Source organism: Chelonoidis abingdonii, chromosome 4, assembly GCF_003597395.2.
Source record: "Chelonoidis abingdonii isolate Lonesome George chromosome 4, CheloAbing_2.0, whole genome shotgun sequence".
NCBI lineage: Eukaryota > Metazoa > Chordata > Testudines > Testudinidae > Chelonoidis > Chelonoidis abingdonii.
The window spans coordinates 92,505,680-92,533,593 of NC_133772.1; the positions used below are offsets into that span (position 1 = coordinate 92,505,680).

A 27,914-nucleotide genomic window follows, 5' to 3' on the forward strand; every position below is an offset into this window, starting at 1 on the left:
TGGGGGAAAGACCCTTAAAAGGTACCAGTGCCGCAAGTATTTCCCATATGTGACAACAGTGGCCATCTGTTTTTTAACGATTTATTTGAAAATTATTTCAGCAGGTACAGTAATATGCACAGTCCCCAAATAGTGGGAAATAATGGTACACTAGTCAGGTATGAATATACAGGCATGAATTTGACCAGTTAAGACTGAAGCACATTTTATGGACTCTAATACTTCTAAAATCCTAAAAAATATGGTTTGTAATGGAAACGTAACACACCCAAAATTGCATTGTGGTTGTTGGTTGCCCTTAAAAAAGTGTGCTTAGAGGTCACAGACATATAACTGTATTTTTGAAAACTCCCTACTTAAAAATGAGAACTTGATCAGATTTTTCAGACGTTTCATATTTTCTCTCTCCCTCTTTTTTAACAAGTTAGCCAATTTTTTCCCCCCAAACATCCTTTAGCTTATTTGCCTTTTAAGAGACTTACAAGCCCTTTGGAACTCGGAGCTTGTCCTCAATATTTGAAGAAGGGTGAATAGTTTTAGCTTTTGCTGCTATTTTTTATTTTTCTGAATATGTAATCCAAGGCATTTCCATATGTCTAAATATCTTGTTTGTCTTCCTTCTTTTACCCAAATCGGATAGATAAGCTTTTCTATTCAAGGATATCACATACTCTGGGATACCATTAGAATGAGTTACGTTTTTAAAGTTAAGTATGTACTGTTAAGTCTTTGCAGGATCACTGCCTGAGATAAAACACAGAGATATTGATTTTCCCACCACTGAGCCAAGACCAGCCTTGCTGCCACTAGTTTAATCAGGCTTTTGTTACAATTATAAGAGAGCTTTCTCACAAGGAGGTCTCACAGAACTGTTGCTGGGTCATTTGAAATATTACATTTAGTTATTAACTTTATTGCTCTGTAATTGTGCACTAGTAGATACTGCTAAACAATAAGTTTTTACATAATCCCAATGACCCAATTATGTGAGCTGATTTGTGCAGGAGTAAATCCTCTAGTTTAGATCAGCTTGCAGAACTAGGCTTTCATTTTATATTTCAATCAGATGATTCTCCTTTCTCCTCCTCCTCCTCCCCTCCTTTCCCCGCACACACTTGTCCCACTTGCACAATGATATGAGCAAAAAACAAACTAAAAAAGGATATTTATAAAATCTCTCATTGACTTTCTGGAATGCTTAGATCATATTTGCTGACATCATTTTCAGATGTGGGCTACAAATCATTGCAAACAATGAATATCAGGTCCCAATTTACAGAAGAACAAAGTCACCCTGTATTCTCAAGTCACTTTTTGTATTTATTACTGTAGAGCTGAAATGCAAGTTGTAGGTGCCATCCATATGGGATATAGGCAAACATAAAATCAAATTGGAAAACTGAACCATATTAAATACAAACCAGAAGGTCCAGTGTTCCAACTTGGATTTCTTGCTATTTTGAATTTCTTAGCTCTTGCTAACCTGCACCAGCCAACCTTGGTGAGTTTCCCAGATAGCTAATATGAATGAATAGATAGTTACAGTGTGCATGTTGATGGATGGAAGCTCAGAGGTGCAAATTTCCTCTTGCCGATGCCATAGGAAAACACATTAGGCATGTACAACATAAAGAAAATGAATCACAATATTCATAGCAAAGGCACAAGATATCACGGTGTTCAGGAAAGTTTGTCATAAATATTTATTTTTATGATAACTTTTAGAGAGAAAGCTTTTTCTTATTGTAACAGATAAAGACAATGTTTTGGTTTTTGTTTTTTTTCTGGTAAAGAAAAAAATAAAATTCAAGATTCAGTAGATATGTCAACTTTAAAAATATTTTTACATTTTTGCCTGGGATAGAAACTAGCTATGAATATGAAACACAAGCTGCCCAAGTCACAGAGGACAAGGAGATGGCTTTCTGCCAAGGAAAACCCCACACTGAAGCAGTGTCAGAAGGAGTTTCCTCCAGCAAAACCAGCTGAAATCCTGATCTGAAAGATATTTGGGGATGGACTATATAGTGTTCTCGTTGAAGAGGAACAGACCATACCAGTTGAAAAACACTCACTGGACAGATTTAAACAAATATCTGGATACAATTCCTTTGGACTGCTAGTAGAAACAGATATGCTTCAACAGGAAACAGTTCTTTCTCCAGCCGTTAGTCAGATTCCAATGATTAAGAATTATAGATATTTTTGTACATGGGATTTATTTCTTTAAACATTCAGAGTGAGTCACCTCTTTAATCATTATCCCCTTCTTTCTTGTACTTAGCAGGAAAACAAAATCTAATCACTGTAGAGAATATCAAACAGTACAATTGTGAATATGGCACAGGCTGCTGGACAGTCAAAGATTTTTTTACTGCATTAAAATTCATCTCTAATCCTCATTTTTTTAATATCAGATTTGCTGACTCAATGAAAATGTAGGCATGTCTGCGGCTGAAATATCTGGAAATATTCCTAGCTAAAAAAGGGAAGGGAGGAAAGATTTGGTACTTACAGTGTAAATAGGAGGTTTATTTCCTGTTTTCTTCTGTAATTGAGTTTTGCTTTCTTGGAGATTTCAGCTGCTGTAACCAGAATTTTGTGCACTGGATCGTTTGATCCAAACATCAGGCATGTCTGGTTGGCTGTTTGGTAAAACAACTGGACCTTCACTCCCTAATCCCAGTCGGTTTTTCCAAGAAGAGCTGTTTTTCTGGGATGCTGGTATAGATACGTCAAAGACAGTCTCTCTCAGGTCCAACCTCAGGGTGTCTCTCTTCCCATTCAGCTGACCTCTCTCTTCTGCACAGCAGGAATCAGACACATCTAAGACATTGGGGCAAGAACTGGCTGACTCAGAGAGTTTTATGCTCTGCTCAAAATCACTCAGCGAGATCTCACTGGAGACACTGAGCACATTGAAAGAACTGCTATGAGAACAAAGGCCTCTGTGAAATTTGTAAATTTCAGCTTCAGGGAGATTACTATTTTCTGAGGTATAATCTGATTGTTGTTGAGCAGTGTCTCTAGAACACTGAGAGTTATTTAACTGTCCTTCATCTTTCATGCTGGCTGAATAAAGATAGTCCAGCATGTACCCACCCCAAGCTTTTGGACCATACTTTTGACATCTACAATCTCTGCAGAGTCTCTCTCTATGAATTTCTGCTTCTACTCCTGTGCTGCTATGTTTGTAAGGAGAAGATGTTTGCAAGGCGGGACACTGACAAAGATTTACATGGTGGTCCATTAGAGTCTCCTGCAGATTCTGTCTGTCTGTTTCAAGAGAAGGATGGATTCCTATTCTGGGACACCTGCTGTCTTGGAGCTGTATGTCTTCAGACAGGACAGAAGGCCGATTAGACAATTTGCTTGTGGAAGTGCTGTTGTCAAAACTGTCACTAAGTTTTCTGGCCAAGGGCTGGAGCTCATACTGTTCATTTGCAGTGTTAGACTCTTGCACCTTCCGTAATCTGTTCTGCTTCTCTTCTCCCCCACAGTTAAAGCTTCCATTTGGCCTGGAGTCATCAGAATAGTCCTTCAAGGCATAGGTGCAAGGCCAAAGGATCTGACCACAGTTCTTCTCTGGGCCAAAGAAGCAGCATAGAGACTGAAAAAAGAAGCTGGCAAATCCACAGCTGATACATTTGATCATCATTATGAATATCCCCAGCTTCCGGTATGCCAGCACTGTGGCAGGCAGCATGATGATACCTGCAGAAAACAGAGCAGATGCCACCATAGCAGTGGCACAGCTCATCTGCTTCAGAGAGAAGGCCACTCGGCTCAGGCGATCAGAATGCGGGCACAAGTGGTAGGAAATACAGTAGTTCACTGTAAAGTCAGTGGAGAGGCCTACTGCTGCTGAAATGAAGAGAGACTCTACTGCATTGAGCTGCCATTCCAACAGCACCAAAAGTCCAACAGTTACCAGGACAGTGCCTGTGATAGCTGTAACAGAGAATATGCTAAGAATGACATTCCAGGTGGTGAGCAGCAGCACCACAAAAGAGATGGTTATGGATAGCCCTATGACCACCATTGTCTCTGTGCTAAGACTGTGCTGGAGATTATATAGCTCTAGTTTACTGGTGTACCATCCATTCTGAAGCCCCATGGGAGCACTCTTCATTTCCTCTGTTATCCAGCGGCCAATTTCATTGTAGAATTGTTTGGTTTTGCTGTAGTTGAAGCTGTAGTGATAAACAGTTTGAAACTGTAGCACCAAGGCAACTAGGTTTCCCTCTCCATCAAATCTAAGACCCAAATCATAGGTTTCAGCTCCATCTCTGCCTTGTTCCATGATCATCATTTTGATGCAGTGCAGGAAGACTTCACTTCCATAGGGGAAGGGGAAGTGGTTACAGCAAAGATTGAAGCTGTGATCTTGCTGGGAGCACTGGCGACTGTCCATCCACGTGTGAAACTCCTCCATGAAACAAACTGTAGATTTCTGCTCCAAATCAGAATAGTAGAAAGTTTGATTCTTCACTTTTTGGCAGAATTCCAAGAGCCAGTTTTGAGCTTCAGGATTTTGGATTGTAAATGTGGTATCTTTCACCAGTGTGCCATTGCTTTTAGGATTGAAATGATCCCCGTTGTCCACAGGCAGTATTCCCCAGACTATAGTGATGGGCATGCGTTGTCCTTCTCCATGTTCCAGCCTCTCAAACATGAACTGGTGACAGTATTCTGCATCATATCTTTCAAAGGGATGGCTTAACCTAAACATCTGGACAGATGACATCTCTGAACTGGGGAGTTTTAGTTTAGGATTAAAACAGGAAATGTAGGCACCGCCTATTGCCAAGGCTGTAAACCAGCAGATCCAAATGTAACGAAACTTTATAACACCACATGGAAGAATCTCCTCAAATAACAGCTTGGAGGTTTCACACAAAGTATTCTGGAGACCCCTGAGTATATGATAGAGAGAGAAAATAACTCTTTTATGCCCACTATAGTTCCAGTAGTCCTCCGGTTTATAAATGCAGTTTGTTGCTATGTAGCGTTCATACAACACAACAGAAGATGGAAGCCAAGTTACCATGAATACTAAATTCACCAATACACAGGTGCCCATGTAGATGGCAAAACAGCAGATGGCAATTATATTGCTCATGTAGCTGGCAAAGAAAGCTGCACCTGTTGTAAAGGAAGATGCCAACATGAGATACCCAAAGTGGTGCATGGTTTGGCTCATCCACTGCAGGAGGCCTGCAGAAGGATTCTGGCTCTTGCTGAGGCTCCAGAGATCAAAAAACACAAAGGTGTGATTGGCGCAAATGCTACTGAGAATGACAACTGCTGTCAGGTTTACAAAAGGGAAATAGGTGAATCTGAAGGCCACCTTATACAAGAAGAAGGAGATCATCAAAGAACTGACAACAATCATAAGAACCATAGAAGTAATAAAGATTGAGCGTAAATAAAAAGTCATACATAGAAACATGGCTAATATTGCCAGAACTGGATACATTGTATCCAGTAAAAGATAGTGCTGGAATAGTTTCTGTTTAAGACCTAGGTCCATTCCAGTGATTAATGTGTAGTTATCAAACAGGTCCCATGACTCAAGGTTGTCCAGGTAGATTTCCATCATAGATGCTCCTTTTTTTGTAGGCAAAAACAGCAGGCTGTATTTCAGCGATGGCACTTGATATTCCATTGTCTGAAGACTAAGAAAGTCTCTGTCAACCAAGAAGTGAAGAAGCTGGTAAATACCACTGAACCGGGTACATTTTTCTGGTACTTTGGCACACTGAGAGTGTTTCTCTCTTCCAGTCCTGGGACCTATGCAAGAAGGAATCAGGATGCCTTTGTGATAGTCTGGGGCACAGGAACGGAGGAGTGTCAGGGTGTGGGAGACATCTGCTTGAGTTATCTCCAAACAAGAAGATCTGTTGTGAAAGACAGCAATATAGTTACCCAGAGACCAGCTTGGGCAGCATTCATTGCCTTCAGTACGTTGACAGAGATTCCCAAAATGAGCATGTGAGCGGATCTGAAAAACAGCCAATAGGAGAACATCAGATTAGACTCTCTCTATAAAACTTTTTACCCCACTGCCTTTATACAGCAGAGTGTTTAAATTCTCACAAGCATTATTCTGTCCTCCCCATGTTTATAAACCCTGACTCCCCAATCTTTTGTTGTCAAAATAGAATATATTGTAGCCATTGAAACAAGATGTTTGGGCAGCACTTTTTCCAAAACTAAATTAATAGCCTCTGTTACGTATTTTTTGCACAGATTTAGGAATTGAGACCCTTCCTCAATTCATTGTCCTACTACTAGTGACAGCAGCTTTCCTCAATTTACATTAATTCTCTGCATTAGGACCACTAAGCTGGGAATTTTTACACCCTTTATCCTTTTTCTCTTAAGCTTTTTTTTTTTTTTTTGCACCGCAGTGACACCCTGTGAAGGACATAAGCAGGAGGCATAATGCTGTAAGGAGAAGGCCTTTTCCTGTAGCCATATTGTAAGACTTTGTCTGCAGCCATATTAGGAGAGCCGCAGCCATTAGCTAAGAAACAGGAAATCACATCCTCCCATTCCATCTAAATTACATTAAAACAATGTAATATAAGGCTGTTAAGAAGGCGATCCTGTCCTAATAGCACCCACCATCGCTAGATAAAGAAACAGATCTTATGATGGTTAAAGAAAACTTAGTTTGATAGCATTCTGTCTGGCAAGAAATCACTTATCAATAGTTGTGGTTGTGTAATCCTGATTTCTTTATAGTTTTGTCTTTATAGTCCCCACTTCTCTAGTGTTTATCTGTATGATCTCTGGTTCTTTGATTGATTCTCTGTTCCATAATTAAATTTGCAAGATGTAAATCAGTTAAGGTGGTGGGGTATGAATGATTGGTTAGAGAATTTTGTTACAATATGTTAGGATTGGTTAGTAAAATGTTAGTAAAATGATTGGTTAAGGTATAGCTAAGAAAGACTGAAGTTTCACTATATAAACTAGGGTTCAAAAGGAAGTTCTTGGAAGCCAACTCCAGCACACAGGCCCAAGATCAGAGCTGCCAGACCTCAACACTCTGTTAATGACACCGTGCAGAAACTGGAGTCCCCCGGAAGACCTGATCCTGACTGGCCATCAAGAAAAGTTCATCTGCCTTATTGGGACTGGGAGTGGTGAGCCTTGTATGTTTAGCATATGCATTGGGGGGGGGAGGGTAAATTGTTAAGAAATAGAAGTTAAGTAGGATATTACTGTGTAAAGCTTTTTCATTGGTAAAAGACCCCGCAAACCCGCTGAGTATCAGGTTACGCCCTGAGCCAAAGGAAGGGTAAGGATGGGTGCCCAAATTAACAGGGTTACACCTGAGCCCTAGGAATAGGGTAAGAGTAGGTGCCCCTAGAGTGTGTAACAGAGAATTTTGTGCGGATAACAGGTGCTACAGACTCTCTTCCACCATGATCTAATCCAGGGGTGGACAAACTTTTTGGCCTGAGGACCGCATCAGGTTTAGTAAATTGTATGGAGGGCCAGTTAGGAGAGGGGGTCGTGGTCCGGCCCCCACCTCCTATCTGCCCCCCTAGGACTCCTCCCCCATCCAATCTCCCCTGTTCCCTGACCACCCCCGGACCCCCGCCGCCCCATCCAACCCCTCCTCTCATTCCTGATGCCCCCCTTCCAGGACCCCTGCCTCATCCAACCACCCCTTCTCCCTGTCCCCTGACTGCCCCCAGGACCCCTGCCCCTGACTACCCCTTGCTGCCCCTATCCAACCACCGTCCTTCCTGACTGCCCCCCGGGACTCCTGCCCCCATTCAACCCCATGTTCCCCCCCGACTGCCCCAACCCCTATTCAGACCCCTGCCCCCTGACCACCACCCTGAACTCCCCTGCCCTCTATCCAACACTGCCCCCTGCTCTCTGCCCCCTTACCGCGCTGCCTGGAGCACTGGTGGCTGGCAGTGCTACAGCTGCGCCGCCCAGCTGGAGCCTGGCCACGCCGCCACCACCACCATGCAGCACAGAGACCGAGTCAGGCTGGGCTCTGCAGCTGTGCTGCTCCAGGAGCTCGCAGCCCTGCCACCCAGATCATTACGCTGGTGGCGCAGTGAGCAAGCTGAGGCTGCAGGGGAGGGGTCGGGGGGCGAGCCTCCTGGGCCAGGAGCTCGGGGGCCAGGCAGGACGGTCCCGCAGGGCGGATGTGGGCTGCATGCTGTAGTTTGCCCACCTCTGATCCAATCAATGCTTAACACTGTTTCCCTGTTACTTGCATAGGGCAAATACTATTCCCTTCCTTCTCAGGGGCCCTTTTGCCTGGCACTTGCACAGAGGATACATTCAAACATCTTTTTCTTTGTAAGGCTTTCATAGCCCTTCCAATTTTAACTCTTCAGGCACACTAGCTATTGGTATTTCTTACTATCACTGATAAACTAGCCCTAATTAATACTCCAGTCTTCCACTCACTGTCCTGTCCTCTGCTATGTCTTTCTACTACTGTAGCAAGGAGCATTCAAGAGACCACGGAGCCATTCTTACCAGCCTTGGATGTAAAATATTATTGGCTATTTAGAAGATTACGTCTAGTCACAACCAGTGCAGTCCTCTCTGGGTAGAAGTCCATATTGCTGATCTATCTCCATCTACTTACTTGGCACCTCTAATTTAGAGAGGATGTTGTGCTGTTAGAGATGCCAACTTCCAGTGAATATGATCACTTATGTTTATTAAAGATTCCATGGTGCTTTTCACAAAACTATCATAATCTAATCCAATCTAATCTTTCTATTTATATGGCCTTCCTCACTGTAGTGTGTGGGGTTTTAGGCTCAGTATATGGGCCAAATTCCTCTTTTGGTAATTACATTAACCACCCTGAATTCTATAGTTTCAGTTCGATATACTATCATCAGTTTCTTGCCCAAGCTGTTGTGTACTATAAAACAGCTATGACTCTTCAGCCCAGAGGCAGCTGCATTTCAGTGGTAGGTAAAGTTATTCTTTTATTTATAAGCCTGTAAAACCCACTGGGATTCTCCAGGATGAAAGATACTATATCTCTCATATGATTTTTTTCCTGCTAACTTTTAGTTAATGATTAAACCAGTAAATTGAAATGAGATTGCATGTGTATACATTCCCCATGATATTACTAACCTTATCCTGTTCAATTTGACACATGGACTGAATCGCTTGCAAGTTCCACAAGCTCCCAGCAGTTGTGGACATAAACACCAGCTGAGAATAAATCTTTCCTAAAAACCAGAAATGTAGTTAGGTAACCGAGGAGGAATCAGCCACACTGTTTGAAAAAATTAGTCTATTATGAAAGCGTAATGCTGTGTGTACGTCTACTACTGATGATTCTATCAGCTGAAATGGAGCAACAGAGCTTATGGATCTTGATGAATGATAGGGCTATAAAGTGTGCAAATTGCCTCATGTGACCTCTGTCCCATCATGCTTTCCACATGTGTCAGGGTCATGAAAGGGGGGACATGGGGTTCTCTCATAATTTTCACTTGTGAATTTCATTTCTCTACAGCAAAACTATTGTGGATCTGGTTCAGGCCATTTCTGTTACCTCCTGACAAAAGTCTGTACAGTCGGTCGTGGGGAGGGAGGAAGGGAGGGGCTGAGGCCCTGAGAAACTGGTGGTTTCTCCAGTGGTTGAACCATTTACTTAAGAGGATGACTTAAAGCAGGGGATTGGGAACTATAATATCTAGGTGCTATTCCCATAAGTCCACTCACATGTGTTATTTCTGGCAAGTCACTTAACCTCTGTGCTCAATTTCCCCATCCATCTGTAAAATGGAATACTAATGCCCCCACCAACAGAACAGACTCAGATTTATTTCTTCTTCTAGTCAAAAATTTTCAAAAGAAAAATCAACACTTTCATTTCATTTGAATTTTTTCGTTTTTCAATTTCACTTCTGCTGAAAACATTTGAAACAAAATTTTCAAAACAAAATTAAGATTTTTCTTTTGAATATTTGGAGTAGTTCCCCCTCCCCTTGCCCTCACTATTTTCCTCCATTTCTTTAATTTAAAAAGGGTGTATGGAAGGTTGTGGAAGTGAGAGAAAAAACCCCACTTTCTCTTATTATTTACTTTTTTCCACTGGAAAAGTTGTAAAAAAAATAATTGTGGCAAAGTGTTATTTTCATTTTCTTACTTTTTACATACTGTTCCAGTTGGGAAAAAAGAAGGAGAGAAAAGTAAGAAACTGAGAGATAAAATGAGTACTTTCTCATTATTTCAATATAAACATTTTTGAAAATTTTCAATTTTGGAAGAAAATTTTTTAAAAATTTTTTTTAAAAAACACACCCTTCAACTATGATGGGGGGGGGCACAAAGGGAAGAATTCATTTTTCATGAAATCCAATAAAACCCATACCAAATTTCAGTCAGCTTTGCTCACCGATAACTGGGGAGGCTTAATAAATTAATGTTTGCAAAATGCTGCAAGATCACTAGATGAAATACACAGAGGGCACAAAATTGTATTATGCCTGACTGCTTTCTTGGGCATTTTCTGAACACTTCCACATGTACCGGATGTTACATCTCTTCGTGCTATTGCAGTTTCCCACTGTCCCCTCTTTTTTGGTGGTTACATTTTGAAGGTGTATGTTAAAATTTCTCTCACCTGGGGGGCCACAAAAGAAACTGTCCTTTCCATAGTCTTGTTCTACCATCCGTCGTGTTCTTGCTTCTTGTTCACCATGGATAGACCTCTGCCCTCTGTTAATACCAACGTCACCATAGCTATCAAGAGATCACAGTTATCCTTCTATGGAACAGCTGGATTCAACATCTTTCTACAAGTCTTGTGGTTGACTAGCCATGGGTTGTCACACCATGAAAATGTGCTTTGATGAGATATAATGCAATTGGAGCAGCCACTGACCTAAAATGAGGACATGGTTTGGGTCCCGAGGTTCAGTATTGGATTGTTGTGCAGGTCTGACTGCATCAATTTGCAGTCATGGGTGATTAAGTTAGATCTCACATCACTCCTTTTGGAGTCACTGAATTATCTCTGCAGCAGCTTAAAGCTGTTGAGTAAAATTTTCAAAAATGCCGTAGTGATTTAAGTGACTGTACTGCAATGGAAGACCTATTGCATGGCAGTGGGTGGCCTGGGTCAGCTGACTCAGGCTTGCAGGTCTTGGGCTGTAGAGCTATACAACTGTAGTGTAGACATTCAGGCTCGGGCTGGAACCCAGGCTCTGAGACTCTGTGAGAGGGGAGGGTCCCAGAGTCCAGGCTCCAGCCTCAGGCCGAATGGCTACATTGCAAATTTTTAGACCCACAGCCAATGCGCTACACGGCTGAGCCAGCTGACCTGGGCACTTGAATTTCATTGCCGCAGCTTTTTTATTGTGCTGTAGACATATCCCTAGAAGCCTAATCCTATTTTGAAAAGTGATTTTAGGAGCCTAAGTCTCATTGACAACCAATGGATTTAGGTTCCTAAGTACATAACCAATTTTGAAAATGGGGATTTAGGCTCCTAATTCACTTTGGGATGTTTGAAAATGTTACTTATTGATTTTACAACCCAACTGCAACCAAACTAAGATGTCATGTCATCAGTAAAACAGTTTCATCATGGCATTGCAAGCACTGAAACCCAAAGAACTAAATTCAGATACCTGTTCTTTTCAGTGTAGGGAGAAGGCGAAAGGGTCTTCTGATAGCCTGTATGGGTTTGTACATTCCTCCAGACAATGAGTTTTCTGCCAATGTCAGTATCCCGAGGCTCAAATCCCTATAACCAAGCAAAAGGGTTTAATTAACTTGTCAGACTTGTGCTTTGGCTTAACGTTCCTTAGCTCACCTCCTCCACAGCTTGTGTCAGACACAGCATGTGTCTGTGATTATTAGAATCTAATCACATTTTTTGAGGCACACACAAATTGAATTTCTCATAGAAAGGGGGGCATAGTCCATATGTGAACCTACAGAAATATAATTTATCTTTTCCTTTTCGGACAGTAGTCAGATAGTTCATCCTGAACAGGCCAAGCAGGCTTTCTCTCTTCCTCTCTAGGTAAGGGGGGTCAACCAAAATCAACAGCTGCAGAAGCAGGATATATTTTCTTCCCACTCGACACAGTTTATCGTCCACACTGGAACCTTGACCTGAATGATTTTCTTCTCTCTCTCTCTCCTGGAAAGGTGTCCTTCATCTTATCCTAGAGCGTGTCTGAGTAGGATGGTATTTTTCCATGTTTTTTCTTAGGTAGAGGAAAAGGGTAAACACCCAGGAGGGAGAGGAACTATTTAGGAAATACTGAAGGGGCACTACTAGGAGAAATATGTTGAAAAATGAGCAAAGGAACAGTAAGACTGAATAAGTATAAAAATGTTTTAATGAACAGTGAAATAGTCTCCGAAAGGAAGTAATGGAAGTACTTCACTAAATCCTTTAAAACTATGACAGGCCAATGCACAGGCAAATACAGTGCAGTGAACACTCCTGTACTGAATGAGAAAGATGGACTAGTTTATCGGGCAGGTTTCTTTTCAGTTTCAATTTCTGTGATTCTCGTATCAAAAGAAGAGCAGGGAATGCAGATTCCCCTTGTAACCTAATAGGCTTTCTGATATTTCTGAGAATGAGGGGGTAGCAGATTGTCATCTAGTGGTAGATATTATAAACTGTTGTGCATTCTGGGGGAATGTGAGAGTGTCTTTAATGTCCTCATGTATTTATAGGCCTGCTCTCTTCTCCATCCATTTCCAAAGGAGTAGGGAATGTGATAATTTTACACTGCAGGAAAAAAATGTAACTGATTGTTCCATTGATTTTCCTTGCATTCTTGGATGACATGCTTACCCCATATTATCTGCAAGGACTTACCATCAACGGTTCTGAAAAATCTGGCAGATTTCCAACTAGCAGGCCAGCTAAAGTACAAACCAGAACTGTCACCGAACAGAGCACAAGGACAGCTACCGGCCACTCAGCAATCACTTGGGAATAACTGCAATGAACAAGCGAAAACAAATGCTGCTGTTAACCTGATTTCTAAGATTAACATAAAACATGCTGTGGTACCAGCACAACGTTAGAAGAAGAATATTTAATAGAATGAGGGCTTCCTGGTTTGGGCATTTATTTGTCGAAAAGCTCAGGAGGTAAGAGTTCCACTGAACACATTCTGTCTGCAATTGGATGCTTGCATGCAGCTCTCATTAAATTGGGTGATTACATTCTGCATCCCTACACTTCCCTGTCTTTTCAATTGGAATTAGTAAAAACCAGGCACTTGCCTCCCTGGGCAAAATGTAGCTTTTAATATATTTAACTGCAAAAATCCCTTTGGGAAGGTTGTTTTTCCCCTCTTATTCTTTTGTTCTCCTCCCTCACATTGCACAATCCAAACTGTCTACTGACAGACAGTCTAGTCATTGTGAAACTGACAAGGAGCAGCATGAAGTTTGGGATCTCAACAGAAAACACAGGTAATTAGGTAATTAGCTTGTGAATCTGCTGCCACAAGATATTATTGCAGCTAAGAGCTTATTAGGATTCAAAAGAAAATTATAAATGTATGTGGATAATAAGATCATTCATTAGATAATTATTTTTATAAGGGGTATAAACCCTCATGCTTCAAAACATACAGCAACCTCTCAGGCCAGGTCTAGATGAGAAACTTTTGCTGATACAGTAATGTTAGTTAAGGGTGTGTATGTTTGTGTGAGAGAACTAGCATAAACTGACAAAGAACAAGTTATGCCAGCAAAAGCACTCTTTTGCCAGTATAAACTGTATCTGCACTAGGAGATTTTTCTGGTATAGCTATACTGGCAAGCATAGTCGCCAACTTTCACGCGGTAAATAAGCACCCCGACTTTCACAATATGCCAAAAAGCAAGCGAATCCCATTTCAAAACAAGCCAATCCCTAAGAACCCCAACACTCTATGTGACTAAATCCCCCCCGGCATGCAGTCTGGCACTGAGGGGTACACAGCAGGCACACCAGACTCTCTCTCCCGCTTGCCCCTACTTGCCTCCCTTAGCCCCTGCTTGGTGGGAGCCGATCAAAAAAAAGAAGCAAACAAGCTACAAGCCAAACAAGCAACAAGCTACAGTAACTCCTCACTTACTATCCTCCCGCTTAAGGTTGTTTTGAAGTTACATCGCTGCTCCATTAGGGAACATACTCGTTTAAACCCTCCTCCCCCTCCCTTTCTCCCAGCGCTTCCCCTGCCGCGGGGCTTAGGACTTTCTGGGAGGGAAGGAGCAAGCAAGCAAAGAAGCTGCCTCAACCCCCCCACCCCGGCAGGCAGGACCACCCGGAATGAAGGGGCTTTAGGGGCTGCAGGGCCCTGGGCTAAGGGTCCCCCAGGGCTCTGGCCTGCAGATCTAAAGCCCCTTTCGGAATGCGGCCCTGCGAGCACAGACCGGAGGACTCAGGAGGAGCAGGGGCAACTGCGCAGCCAGCGACCGGAGAGAGAAGCGGTGCTTCCCCCTTCAAAGTGCCGCTTCTCTCCAGCCGGCTTTGAAGGGGACAGTGCCCTTCTTTCCAGCCACTGGCTGCCTGGCTGCCCCTGTTCCTCCTGAGTCCTCCGGTCCGTGCTTGCAGGGCTGCATTTCAAAAGGGGTTTTAGAGCTGCAGGCCAGGGCCCTGAAGCCCCCATAGCCTAGGGCCCTGCAGCCCCAAAGGCCCCTGCGTTCCAGGTGACCCTGCCTGGGGGGGGGGGGGGGGGCATCACCCAGAATCGCGGCCATGGGGGTGGTGCCACGCTGTCCAGAGCAACTGCACACCCCCTGCACCAACAGGAGCTGCCCCAGGTAAGTGCTCTGTACCTCCTGCCTGTCCCAGCCCTGAGCCTCCTCCTGCACCCCACCCTGAGCACTCTCCTGCACCCTAACTCCCTCACAGACCCCGCACCCCCACCCTGAGTGTCCTCCTGCACCCTAACTCCCTCTCAGACCCCGCACCCCACCTGAGCGCCCTCCTGCACCTAACTCCCTCCCAGATCCTGCACCCTACCCTGAGTGCCCTCCGGACTCTAACTCCTCCCAGATCTGCACCCCCACCCTGGGCACCCTCCTGCACCTAACTCTTCCTACTCAGATTTGAACCTTAGCGTTCATAAACTGAGAAGCTAGCATGAACCCTCTAAGCTTAATTACCAGCTTAGATCTGATATCGCTGCCACCAGCCAAAAATTCCAGTGTTTGGCTCACTCTGGTCTCCCCAAAACCTTCCCTGGGGGACCCCAAGACTCAGAGGCCTGAGTCTCACACCAAAGGGAAAACAACCTCCTCCCCTTGTCTCCTCTTTATCTCTCCCCAGCTCCCCCTCCCTGGGTTATCCTGGGCGATACTGTACTTAAACTCCTTGAATGCAAAACAGAGAGGGCAATTTACCTCCCCCCCTCCTTCTTCCCCTGAGGCTGCACAGATTCACCCTCCGTAAATCTAACACAAAGAGAATTTCCCTTCCCTTCGTTCCTTAGCCTACCCAGAGAAAACTCAAACAGGTCTTAAAAGAAAGCTTTATATAAAAAGAAAGAAAAAAAACACATAAACATGATCTCTGCATCAAGGTGACAATACACAGGGCTATTGCTTAAAAGAAAATATATGAATAAACAGCCTTATTCAAAAAGAAATACAATTTAAACATTCCAGCAAACTACACACATGTAAATACAAAAAAAAAAAAAAGCCTATTGTTTTTACTACCTTTGTACTCACAACTTGGAAACTGAAGATTAGAAGCTTGAAGATAGAAAGATCCCTCTCATAGCTGAGAGACAGACAAAAGAGACACAGAACACAAAACATTCCCTCCCTGAGCTTTGAAAAATCCGGTTTCCTGATTGGTCCTCTGGTCAGGTGTTTGTGGTTCCCTTTGTTAACATTAACCCTTAGCTATCTGTTTATGACACGCCCCCCAAATCACAGACAGTGGGAAACTTCACTGGCAGTGATTTCTTTCTAGAACTTAAGACTAAACAGATTAATAAAACACATGCACCTTACATATACTACTAAGTATGTAAACTACAAGACTTCTACGTATTTAAGGACAAGTTTTAACCAGTGTATTCGGGGAAACTCTCATGGGAGAGTGCATCAGCTACTTTGTTAGCAGCTCCTTCAATGTGTGTTGAATTTCAAAATCAAAATCTTGGAGAGCTAAACTCCAATGAAGAAGTTTCTTGTTGTTCCCTTTGGCTGTATGAAGCCACTTAGCGCAGCATGGTCAGTTTATAGCTGGAACCGCCGTCCCCAAACGTATGGCGTAGCTTTTCCAGGGCGTACACAATGGCATAGCATTCCTTTTCACTGACTCTTTTTCTCTGTTTCCCAGTTGTCGCCGGTGATCTGCTTCTTTGATGTTTCTCTGCATCCAGTTTTGCTCTTTCCTGTTTCAGGGCATCCTTGGTAGTCATGCGTTCCTGCTTTCTTGTGTTGGGGTGCCCTCTGGTGGTTATTGTCTGAACTGTCTGGCTCTCTGTTGGCTCCTGGGGTCTGCCCAGCAACCGTGCTCCTTTGTTTAGTTTTCCTAGCTAAGCTTTGATATGTAAATTCCAACAAAACAAAAGCCACTTTATTTACCTGAGTATGTTTTGCTGGGGTTACTTGACTCCCAATGGGAGTGCTATTGTTTAACAAAAGACCCTTTTGTCATCTTAATAGCTCCTTGTTAAAAATGCAAGCCAAACTGAGCAAAAACCGTAATGGTTCCTTGCTTAAAATGCAAGCCAAACTGCAGCAGGAGAGAAACAGAGAAAAAAAATATCTCTCTCTGGCTCTTTTAAAAACCAAACCTTTTTCTCTGCCTAAAAAGTAGCCCCTAGCAGAGAAAAGAAAAATATAATACTCCTACTGGCTTCTGGTGCATTACCTTTCCCACTTCGCTGCCACATGTCGTAGCTTCCTGACTCAATTTGAACCTTAGCGTTCATAAACTGAGAAAGCTAGCATGAACCCCTAAGCTTAATTACCAGCTTAGATCTTGATATTCGCTGTATCTTACATGTGTGTAGTTTGCTGGAATGTTTAAATTGTATTTCTTTTTTGGAATAAGGCTGTTTATTCATTATTTCCTTATAAGCCAATAGCCCTGTGTTATTGTCACCATTGATGCAGAGATCATGTTTATGTGTTTTTTTTTGGTGGGCTGGCATCCTTGGCTGCCTGTTCTCTTTTGTAGGCTGCCAGTTTGATTTTTGCTCTTCTTTTTCTTTCCATCGACTCTGCATCAAGGTGACAATACACAGGGCTATTGCTTAAACGAAAAATATGAATAAACAGCCTTATTCAAAAAGAAATACAATTAAAAACATTCCAGCAAACTACACACATGTAAATACAAAAAACAATAAAAAGCCTATTGTTTTTCTACCTTTGTACTCACAACTTGGAAACTGAAGATTAGAAGCTTGAAGATAGAAAGATCCCTCTCATAGCCGAGAGACAGACGGAGAAACAGAGAGAGCAGCCAAAAGGGGAACACACCCAAACATTCCCTCCTGAGCTTTGAAAAATCCGGTTTCCTGATTGGTCCTCTGGTCAGGTGTGTGGTCCCTTTGTTAACCCTTTACAGGTAAAAGAAACATTAACCCTTAGCTATCTGTTTATGACAGCCTCCTGCACCATTGCCTAACTCCCTCCCAGATCCTGCACCCCCCCCGAGTGCCCTCCACACTCTAAACTCCCTTCCAGACCTCTGCACCCCAGCCCTGAGCCCTCAGTCAGGGGTAATGTGTTCTCCAGGGGCAACTCCCTACCCAGGGCCGTCCTTAGGATTTATGGTGCCGCTAGCGGGATTATTAAACTGGTGCCCTGTGCCTGTTTTGCTCTTAGCAACACTGATCCTAAACTGGAAAACTTGCCACATGCATGTTTATAAAAAACCAGCAATTTAACGTAGTGAGCACACTGTAATGCTGATGGACTAGCACTAAAGAAGTAGCACTATAGAAAAAAATTCTGATTTTACAGAATGATGCAAATATAATTTTTTTAATTTGTCAACATTTTAGTGGAAATTTCTGTGCAGAGGTATTGAAACAAGGATTTGGTTTTAATTAAAAACAATCTCTTTCTGGCTTTTTTTGGCTGCAAAATCAGTAATAATGTCATCATGTATGACAAAGACAAAGTGATGTCTTGTTTGATTGCAAGAATAGCAAGACCAGTCAAGTGTTCCTGACTCCTTGTAGAGCGGAGATTGTTTTTAATGAGCTTTAGTTTTGAGAAACTCCATTGTCCTGATGCTCCTGTTACAGGAATTGTCAGTAGAATATGTGGCAATGTACATATTAGGATATATGTCAACAAGTTTGCTGGTATGAGTAAACTGTACAATGTCCATCATCATCATTTTGCATGTGGCAACATTGATGACAGTGTACTCAATTCTTCATACAGTTCAAGTCCATTTAAATCAAAACGATCGCCCATGCTTCAGGAGGCTCTCTAGGTCAGGGGTCCCCAACGCGGTGCACGTGGGTGCCACGGTACCCACAGGGGCCTCTCAGTGCACCCGCGTACTGGCAGTGGACGAGCATCTGCCCAAATGCCACTGAAATTCGGCGGCAACGCCTCTGGATGACGCTGCTTGCCGCTGATAAGCAGCGTCATCCAGATGCATTGCACTGCTGCTGAAATGCCGCCGAATTTTCAGCTGCATTTCGGCAGATGTCGTCCACCGCCATGGTGGGGGACTATTGCTCTAGGTTCTTGCACTTGTCATTAGTTGCTCTTGTTTTCCTATTTCACAACTGAATTTAGTCCTGCTCAGCCCGCTACCAACAAGTGAATGGAACCCCAGGCCGACAGTGGGTTGAGTGGCTCAGCCGGGGTTTCAGCCACCAGCCTGCTCAGCCCACTGCCAGCCTGGTTCCTTGTGGGTCCCCAGGCCAGCAGCGGCGTGCTGAGTGGGGCCGGTGGCAGGAGCCCCTGACAACGGGATGGCAAATGGGCAGCAGCCAGAACCCCAGAGCAGTGGCCGGGCTGAAGCCACTCAGCCCACCACCGCATGCCATCAAAAATCAGCTCGAGTGCCATCTTTGGCACGTGTGCCGTAGGTTGTTGACCCCTGCTCTATACACTAGTAAGGAGATGAGCATATTTACAGTTGTTGGCAGGGCTCTATTTAGCAGTAACAGGGTATAGGAAAGTCAGTCACTGTTTTTTGTTTCTCTGATGAAAACTGGCCCACTCCCTTCCCCATACCAAACTTGTGGCAAATAATTGTCAACAACTTAATTTTCTGTTTTTATGCTAAGATATTTGATTTAAAAAAAATAATATTGAAATTGAATTCAGGATTGTTAGCAAGCATTTTGGGAAAAACAAATTTGTTAAATGACAATCTAAATGGCAACGCAGTACTGCTTTCATGCTTGGCTCAACCCCGCAGCCTGCTGGTCCAACAGCTGCAATAGGGAGGAGATAGGTGGAAAACTGCAGGACCCCAAAATCCACCTCTTGGGTGCAGAGTGGCAACAGCAGCAGCAAACTCTCAGGTCCAATCACATGCCAATGGGGCACCACTGCTGCAACAGCCCAATGGACCATGGTGAAGTTAGCACAGCATCTGATCTCAGGATGGGCGCCATGGAGCCACAGCAGCTCATCCTGCCCTGTGCAGCCTCCCGATGAGATGGATCACTGCCAGCCCAGGGGGAGAGAGACGTGCTCCCCCAGCTAGAGTGACCAGATCCAGATGTCCTGATTTTTTATAGGGCCAGTCCTGATATTTGGGGCTTTGTCTTATATATGGTACCAATTACCCTCACCTAGGGTGACCAGACAGCAAATGTGAAAAATTCGGGATGGAGTGGGGGTGAAAGGAGCCTATATAAGAAAAGACCCAAAAATCAGGACTGTCCCTATAAAATCGGAACATCTGGTGACCTTACAGGTGAGTTCCTTCCCCCACCCTTTCCAGAGACCCCAGCAGACAATCCCCTCCCTCAGACTGTGCTACATTCATCTCTCTCTAGGACCCAGCAGCCCTGCTCTTTACATGCTCCACTGCTTCCCATCTGGTCCGGGCTCCTCAGCAGAGCGGTGCCCCCAGACCTAGTGGTGCCCTAGACAGCTGCCTGTTCTGCCTATGGCTAAGAACAGCCCTGTCCCCACCACAGTACAGTCTGCCCTCCAACAAAATGTCCTGAACCTAACCTCCTGCTTTTATGTTTAAATCTTATGGGAGACTGGATTTGCTTAACATCATTTCACTTAAAGTTGCATTTTTCAGGAACATAACTACAACGTTAAGTGAGGAGTTTATTGTACAAGCCAAAAATTAGCCAACAACCACGCCCATTTCTGCATTTTTTTCATGGGTTTGGCATGTCTATTGGGCAAGTCTTTTCTAATGTAGACCTAGCCTGGGGTTTCTGTACCTTTCTCAGGGTATGTCTACACTACGTGATTATTCTGATTTTCATAAACCGATTTTGTAAACAGATTGTATAAAGTTGCCCATAGTTCCCGCAGTCTCCCCGCCCATTGGAATTCTGGTTGAGATCCCAATACATGATGGTGCAAAAACAGTGTCGCGGGTGATTCTGGGTAAATGTCATCACTCATTCCTTCCTCCGTGAAAGCAACAGGCAGACAATCATTTCGCCCTTTTTCCCTGGATTGCCCTGGCAGACGCCATAGCATGGCAACCATGGAGCCCATTCAGCTTTTTTTTCACTGTCACCGTATGTGTACTGGATGCTTGCTGACAGACGCGGTACTGCAGCGCTACACAGCAGCATTCATTTGCCTTTGCAAGATAGCAGAGACGGTTACCAGTTGTTCTGTACCGTCTGCATGCCATTGTAAATTGGCAATGAGATGACGTTATCAGTCGTTCTGTACTGTCTGCTGCTGTCATGGGTGCTCCTGGCTGAGGTCGGCCGGGGTGCAAAGACAAAAATGGGAATGACTCCCTGAGTCAATCCTCCTTTATGGTATCTAAAAATAGAGTCAGTCCTGCCTAGAATATGGGGCAAGTGTACTAGAGAACCAGTGTATCAGAGAACCAGAGAGCACAGCCGCTCCGTGTCAGATCCCGCAGAAATGATGACTGAGCTGCATGCCATTCTAGGGGGTGCCCCTGCAACAACCCCACCCGTTGCTTCCCTCTCCCCAACCCTCCTGGGCTACCGTGTGCAGTGTCCCCCCATTTGTGTGATGAAGTAATAAAGAATGCAGGAATAAGAAACACTGACTTTTTAGTGAGATAAAATGAGGGGAGGCAGCCTCCAGCTGCTATGATAGTCCAGGCAGGACATTAAATGGTGGGGGAGAGAGCCCAGCATCCCGCTGCTATGATAGTCCAGGCAGTACAGAATCTTTTCTTTACACATGAAAGGGAGGGGCTGATGGAGCTCAGCCCCAGTTGCTATGATGAAGACGGTTACCAGCCGTTCTGTACCATCTACTGGGAATGACCAACAGTCATTCCTATTTTTACCCAGGCACCCCTGGCCGACCTCACCTGAGGCCAGCCAGGAGCACTCACGGGGATGATGATGAGGACAGCTATCAGTCATATTGCACTGTACCGTCTGCCACCGGGGAGGGGAGGGAGAGGATACTGCTGTTCACTGCCGCAGCACCGTGTCTACCAGCAGCATGCAGTAGACATAGGGTGACATTGAAAAAAGTCAAGAAACGATTTTTTTCCCTTTTCTTTCACGGGGGGAGGGGGGGGGTAAATTTGACGAGCTATACCCTGAACCACCCGGACAATGTGTTTGACCCTACAGGCATTGGGAGCTCAGCCAAGAATGCAAATACTTTTCGGAGACTGCTGGGGACTGTGGATAGCTGGAGTCCTCAGTACCCCCCTCCTCCCTCCATGAGCATCCATTTGATTCTTTGGCTTTCCGTTACGCTTGTCACACAGCACTGTGCTGTGGGACTCTGTATCATAGCCTGGAGATTTTTTTCAAATGCTTTGGCATTTCGTCTTCTGTAACGGAGCTCTGATAGAACAGATTTGTCTCCCCATACAGCGATCAGATCCAGTATCTCCCGTACGGTCCATGCTGGAGCTTTTTTGGATTTGGGACTGCATGCCACCCGTGCTGATCAGAGCTCCACACTGGGCAAACAGGAAATGAAATTCAAAAGTTCGCGGGGCTTTTCCTGTCTACCTGGCCAGTGCATCCGAGTTCAGACTCTCGTCAGGGAGGAGTACAGAAACTGGTTTAAAGAGCCCTTTATATCGATATAAAGGGCCTCGTTGTGTGGATGGGTGCAGCGTTAAATCGGTTTAAACACGTAGTGTAGACCAGGCTTCAGAAGCATTTGGCACTAGCTACTGTTGGAGACAGGATATTGGACCACAAGGGCTATTGATCTGATCTGGTTTGTTTCTAAATATTTCTGCCTTTGTAAGGTCTAAGGACTATTTGTTAGCAAACAGCTCCTGATGTATTTTAGATTTATGAATGAATTTACAGCTTACAAGCCTAAGGAGCTGTGCCACTGCACTTCAATCCTGAAATGTAATACTTGAGTTAGCCCAGTCCCATGCGTCTCTTGAGCCAAAAACTGTTAATTGCGACAAATAATGTAGCTCTTTCATAACCAGGGACAAGAATGAGCTGATGTGACTGAATCTGGAATTGAACCTATGACCTGATTTTTTTAAATTTAGACAGTTATTAAGCTTTCATGCACAAAGCAGGTATTTGTGCAAGCAAAAGATCAGAAATGGCCACTTGCACATTAAGTTATCTATTTATGTGTGGGGCTGGGGTAATTTGATGCCTAACTTTTTAAACATCAGGCCCTCAACCTCCAGAGGTGAAAGATTCTTACACAACTCCACTAGAGAACCTAGCTGATAAACGCAGTTTGGAAACCAAAAACTGGAAGCGCTAAGAGGTAGAGAACCACCTTTTAAAACAGTTTGTATCTTGCTGATGTCAGCTTAAATGGATGTTGTTAATTAGTTTTAGGCCTCAAAATTTTATTTTTAAATGGAGTGTTGTGAAAGGAATTACAAAAATGTTTTCATGATTTTTTTATTTGTTCATTTCAACAAAACCAGTTTTTAAAATTGTTACATTCCATTGCTGTGCTGGACACCCAAATGTAACAGCCCTGTCGCAGCCAGAAAGGGTCCCTCCTGCATATATTTTCATTCTCTGAGCTAAGTGTTCTCCAGGCAAGATATTAAGAAGACTAACAGGTGAAAAATACTGTAAATTAGCCATACTTTCAATTATTCTTTGATCATTAAGTTATTAATTCTAAAAATTAAGAATTCCTTGAATTGTAATATTTTGTTATTATGGTTACACAAAAAAAGGGATTTTAAAAAATAATTATGTGGATTGACAATATCCCTTTAAGTATTCTCATTCCTTTGGATTTAAATATGAGAAACATAGGGCAGGAGATAAGGGCAACAAGTCATTATTTTATTTATCTTTTCTCATATAACATTTCTTTCCTGAAGCATGTCTAGATTGTCCATAATCTCCTTTCCATCATACACATGATTCCACGCTGCCACAGCATAGAGTTGCACTTTATACTCCCTGACCTCTTTTAAACATTTTAGTCATCTAAATTTAATTGTAGAGGATCTGGTGCATTAATACATGAAGAACTAGGAAGCACTACACATAACCTTGACAAACACATCTCCATCACTAGATACTATGGGAAAATGCAAAGCTCCGAGACTATTATTGCTGTTACCCTCACATCGAGCAATCTTGTGTCTGAAGATCTTCCAGTTTGGTTTAATTCTGAGATGCAGGATCTAGGATAATTCACTACAGTCATTTAATAATGATACTTGTGTTGTGCTTTTCATCCATGGATCTCAAAGCATTTCACCGAGGTAGGTAAACATTATTATCCCTATTTTCCAAATATGGAAACTGAGGCACAAAGAAGTGTAATTACTTGATTTAAGGTGGCATGGGAAGTCAGTGACTGAGTGAGGAATAGAATCCAGGTTTCCTGACTCCCAGGCCAGTGGACCTGGCTGGTTTAGACCACTCAAGAAAAACAAATAAAGCTGTTGGCTGGACCAGAGAAAGCGCACACTCGGAGGAAAGCTAGCTAGACAAAGAAGCTCTTCATGAATGCAGGTTAAATTTATTACACAAACAGAAACAGATTTTTTCAGACAGATGGGAAGCCTTTAATGAGGAGCTCTGCTCTTGCCTCTGAAGCTGCGCCTGTCTGGAATGTCACCAGGAATAATACACTGTGTTTCCTAATAGCAGGGTAGGAGAGCAATGATAATAGGATAGCAGGACAGGAAGCATTTGATATTAAACATACCTTTTTGGCATCCTGAAAGCTTTGTCATGTCTGCAGACAGAAAGAGAGTTGTTGGTTTATTATTTTAACTTGAAGTAGCATGCTGTGCTGTTAATGAGCAAATTAACCCTTTCAGGAACTGTAAAACAAGAAAGCTGTACAGTGCAGTTCCAGTTGATGAAAGCTATCTGGCACTGCTCTAGATACATCTTGAGGTAGGCAGTCTAGTGACTAGTACAGACTCTTCTCCCACTGGTATTTTAAAGAAACACAACGAGAAGAGACATAGGTTTGAATCCCACTCCTGATCTTTTCCCTTATGGGAAAATCCTATAGAATTTAATTGGAACATAAACAATTTAGTTCTATGGAAATTACTCTATATTCTCTATACACTAAAATCTATAGATTTTAATATAAAATTATATATTTTCAACAGATTTTTAACCATTCCATAGCATGGATATAATTCTCCATTAAATTCTATAGGATGGTTCAAAATGGAGTATAATTTTCTATTAAACACAATAGGGTTTTTCCATCAGGGAACACACTTGTGCATTGGGCTCTGTTTTCTGCAGTTAATGCTGATGATGGTTTGAGGGATATGGAACTGCTCATGACAATTTGCCACAAAACAAATGCCTTCATAGATGAACATTTGTTATTTATAGCTGCACTGTTCTAAGGAGTTCAGCAAACAAGCCTTCTCTGAGGGATCCAAGGTCACTTTTGTTAACAAACCTTTGAGCCTGAGCTTTCCACTTGCACAATTAACAAAAGCTCCATTTTTGTATATCTTTCAAATCTGAAGAACCTTTTTTCCTCTCTCATCCCCTTTAAGCGTGCAGCCTAACCTCCTTCTCATTCAGGGAAGTCTCAGGATTGCCCAGCGTAACAACTCTCTGTCACAGTGGTTCTCAAACTATGGGTTAGGACCCCAAAGTGGGTTGCGACCCTGTTTTAATGGGGTCACCAGGGCTGGCGTTAGACTTGCTGGGTCCTGGGGCTGAAGCCAAAGCCTGAGTGCCATTGCCCAGGGCTGGGTGGCAGGGCTCAGGTTACAGGCCCCCCCCCCCCGACCTAGGGCGGAGGCCCTTGGGCTTCACTTTTGGCTCCCTGGGGTGGCAGAGGGCTTTGGCTTTTCCCCCACCCAGGGCAGTGGGCCTTGGGTAGACTCAGGCTTCAGTCCCCTCTCCTGGGGTCATTTAGTAATTTTTGCAGTCAGAAGGGGATCGCAATCCAATGAAGTTTGAGAACCCCTGTGTATCTCATGTACAAGTCCATGCTGCTTAAGAGACTTCCAGTTGTATGTTCTTTTCAATGTTCCCTTACGGTACTTGTTGACTATCAGTCTTGTGCCAGTATTCAGCCTTAGATGGAGTTTACCACCAGCGGTTGTATGGTGGCAGCTTTTTCAGAGTGAGATGGATGGGAGAATTGCAATACAGAACAGTTCTGGTATCTGTTAAGCCAATGACGAGGGCCCAAACATTGTACTGTACTCTCCAAGGTAGTTAATGGCACACGTTCATTTGGTATAAATCACTTTTAGTTTTTCACGCGGCCTTAGCTCTCTCTGGATTTTGGAGCGTTGTTTACATTCTTTTTTAAACTGAGATTACAGTCAGAAGATACACTGTGGATCTCTACAGTAATTCTCTTTCAATAAATCTATCGCACATTTGCTCAGATTACAAATCACAACTGTGTTTTATGGGTGGTGATGATGATGATTACTTTTCTAACTACCAGCACTGCAAACTCTGCAAGCACTTTGCAAAACCAGCTGAATCACCTATTATAAAGAATTTAACTGATAATTTTGTTGAAGGTATATGAGCTAAAATAAGATCCTGGTCACTCTGTGATAGCTGTGCAAACAGAGGACAACAAAGGTTTTTTTCTGTTGCTAGATATAGCTTAAGAAAATAAAGGGATAGAATGTGCTTAACCTTGTACCAGAATGCAGGGATAGATTCAACACTAATTAATCTACCTCCATGAGGATCTTCTAAGATGCCTGTCACTGTGATATTTAAGGGCCTGGGAACTTTTGTGCCAATAGTGGTCCTAAAAATCCATATGGAGGAGAGAGAGGCAGCGCTCGGTGCAGGATGATGGAGAATGTACACTTCACCCTGTTAAGGGGTGTAACAGATGCCACTCCACTCCTCTGTGCATTCTTACTGCACTTCCAGAGACATGCCTACCTCAGGAGCAATGTCACTGGCACTAGGCTTTTCCTCAGCCTCCACTTACAACCAGCCCAGGCAGTGGCTTTACGTCCCAGTTTAGTTCTCAGAGGGCAACTGTGTTGAGTGAGAAGATCATTTTTACAATCATTTTTCTGACTATAACCATACTTTAAGAGAGAAACCCCAGTTCACATGGAATTTTCCTTCTACCAGAAAGGAAACCCTGGCAGCTATTTGGGATTCTCCAACATTATGATAGCCTCACAGGATGAAATGCACTCTTCGTCTCACTGACATACTTAACAACCAAAGGGAGTTGGGGTACTTCTTGCAATATACCAGAAGAAAATATGAGAACTGCAAAATATGGGCCTGATAATGGCTATATTAGATATCTTGACCCCAGTTTGAAGAGCACTGGCTTTATCAAATGAGTCCTATTAGGATCAAAGTGTGGGTTGCACAGGGGGAAGGAACTAGGAACTGCTTGTATGCCCTACACAAGAAGCACTGCTCACTCCATGTGTCTTTTGCCCCAAAGCAGAAGAGGAACTGGCAGAGCCTTCGTCCCCATCCCCATCACCTCTCTAATTCAGCACTTTCCCTTCCCAGCACATCCCAAAGCTCTAAGACAGGTTGAGAACAGAACTATGTGAATAATGGATATTTTGTTTCACTGGCAATCTTGAAAAATTAGGGAACCAATTGTTTCAGGTTGATGCAAAAATGATATGATTTTTAAATTTTCAGCAAATCAAAAGTAAGAAAAAAGTTGTTGAAACTGAATGTTTCATTTGACCTGAAATGAACTGTTTGGTTACATAGAATTAAAGGAAATTTAAACATAAAAAGTCAGTTCGAATAAAAAAAATTGAAATGCTTTGTTTAGAAAATGTCAAACAAAACATTTTTGATTTTTCAGATTTTTAGGGGTTTTTCCCTCAATTGAAACAATTCAGTGAGATTGATATAAATTTGTGAAATATTTTGGTGTCACCAAATTTTATTTTTTTGCCAAAAAGTTTTAGTAGAAAAATTTTGCCCAGCTGTAATTGTGAGTAACCCCCGTGACCTGTACAGACTTTGGCTTACCTTACTGTTACAATGTGGCGCTGCACTGGTCGTGACTGCTGCTGGTCATGTGACCACTGTTTCCATTGACCTTCAGAGGTCTCGTGGTGGGCAGCTGGTAAAGAATCCCCACTGGAATGGTGGGAGCACAAAGTGGCCCTCTCTCCATGCCCTGGCAGTGGGGGCAAAGCATAGCTGTCTCTAGGTTCTTGCTGGTTGCAATGGTAATACAGGTGATGTTGATGTAAGTCCTGGGAGCTGGATGGCACCTGACCATTGGACTGAACAGACATAGGTCCAAGCATGCGGTTGGAGGAAGGCAGACGACCTCTCACCAAGCTGGGAGATGCAGTGATAGGGCACCGATGGACTGGACAGACTCTT

At 43.3% G+C, this 27,914-nt stretch overlaps 1 protein-coding gene across 2 annotated transcripts; it reads right to left on the minus strand.

Annotated features, from left to right (window-relative positions):
* On the minus strand, positions 1–27,914 carry DISP2 (dispatched RND transporter family member 2). Of its 2 annotated transcripts, none has more exons than XM_032802522.2 (7): positions 27,552–27,914; positions 24,283–24,312; positions 12,857–12,980; positions 11,646–11,761; positions 10,637–10,731; positions 9,136–9,233; positions 1–6,004 (listed from the first exon to the last, which is right to left on the minus strand). In XM_032802522.2, the coding sequence occupies exons 1-7, from the start codon at positions 27,833–27,835 to the stop codon at positions 2,579–2,581; spliced, it is 4,173 nt and encodes a 1,390-aa protein (XP_032658413.1). In that variant the 5' UTR covers positions 27,836–27,914; the 3' UTR covers positions 1–2,578. The 2 variants fall into 2 exon arrangements, with proteins under 2 accessions (XP_032658413.1, XP_074921572.1); XM_075065471.1 differs by having other exon boundaries at positions 10,637–10,755.

What these genes read in the sequence shown, in the direction of transcription:
- DISP2 (XM_075065471.1), bottom strand. Translation starts at nt 27,835, where the DNA reads ATGCTTGGACCTATGTCTGTTCAGTCCAATGGTCAGGTGCCATCCAGC. An exon ending in ATTTTTCAGAACCGTTGATG is followed by an intron (nt 11,762 to 12,856) that starts GTAAGTCCTTGC and finishes GCTTGGTTATAG; the next exon opens with GGATTTGAGCCTCGGGATAC. An exon ending in TTTCTTTTGTGGCCCCCCAG is followed by an intron (nt 9,234 to 10,636) that starts GTGAGAGAAATT and finishes TCTGGTTTTTAG; the next exon opens with GAAAGATTTATTCTCAGCTG.